At 63.4% G+C, this 478-nt stretch overlaps 1 protein-coding gene across 1 annotated transcript; it reads left to right on the top strand.

The window, feature by feature from the left end:
• Positions 1 to 84: 84 nt before the first annotated feature.
• LOC104916393 (ephrin-A4-like) lies at positions 85 to 472 on the top strand (the record flags this gene model as incomplete). The annotated part of the gene is made up of 1 exon (XM_010727435.3): positions 85 to 472. A coding segment is annotated over exon 1 (384 nt), but the record flags the coding sequence as incomplete, so codon positions are not given.
• Between the last annotated feature and the right edge of the window lie 6 nt (positions 473 to 478).

Raw genomic sequence — 478 nt, 5'->3', positions numbered from 1 at the left:
GGGGTCTCTCGGGGATGCTGACCTCCTTATATGGGGGGGGGTTCTCTCGGGGCCGCCGGCCGCCTTCCATGGACGGGGTCTCTCAGGGATGTCTGACCCCCTTATATGGGGGGGGTCTCAGGGATGCCGGCCCCCTTCCATGACGGGGGTCTCTCGGGGCCGCCGCCCCCCGCCCAGGTTCCTGCAGGACGATTATTCCATCCAAGTGTCCATCAATGACCACCTGGACATTTACTGCCCTCATTACTCGGCCCCCACCGCCCGGCCCGAGAGCTTCACGCTCTTCATGGTGGACGCCGACGGGTTCCGGCGCTGCTCCGAGGGTCCGGCCGCCTTCAAACGCTGGGAGTGCAAAAATCCCTTCGCTCCCTTCGTCCCGGTTCGGTTCTCCGAAAAGATCCAACGCTTCACCCCCTTCTCACTGGGCTTCGAGTTCAGGCCTGGGGAGACGTATTATTATATCTGTGAGTGGGGGGCG

This window comes from Meleagris gallopavo, unplaced genomic scaffold (genome assembly GCF_000146605.3).
Source record: "Meleagris gallopavo isolate NT-WF06-2002-E0010 breed Aviagen turkey brand Nicholas breeding stock unplaced genomic scaffold, Turkey_5.1 ChrUn_random_7180001889554, whole genome shotgun sequence".
Classification (NCBI taxonomy): domain Eukaryota; kingdom Metazoa; phylum Chordata; class Aves; order Galliformes; family Phasianidae; genus Meleagris; species Meleagris gallopavo.
Note: the sequence above shows the minus strand (reverse complement) of the source record. Positions and strands in the feature narration are given on the sequence as shown.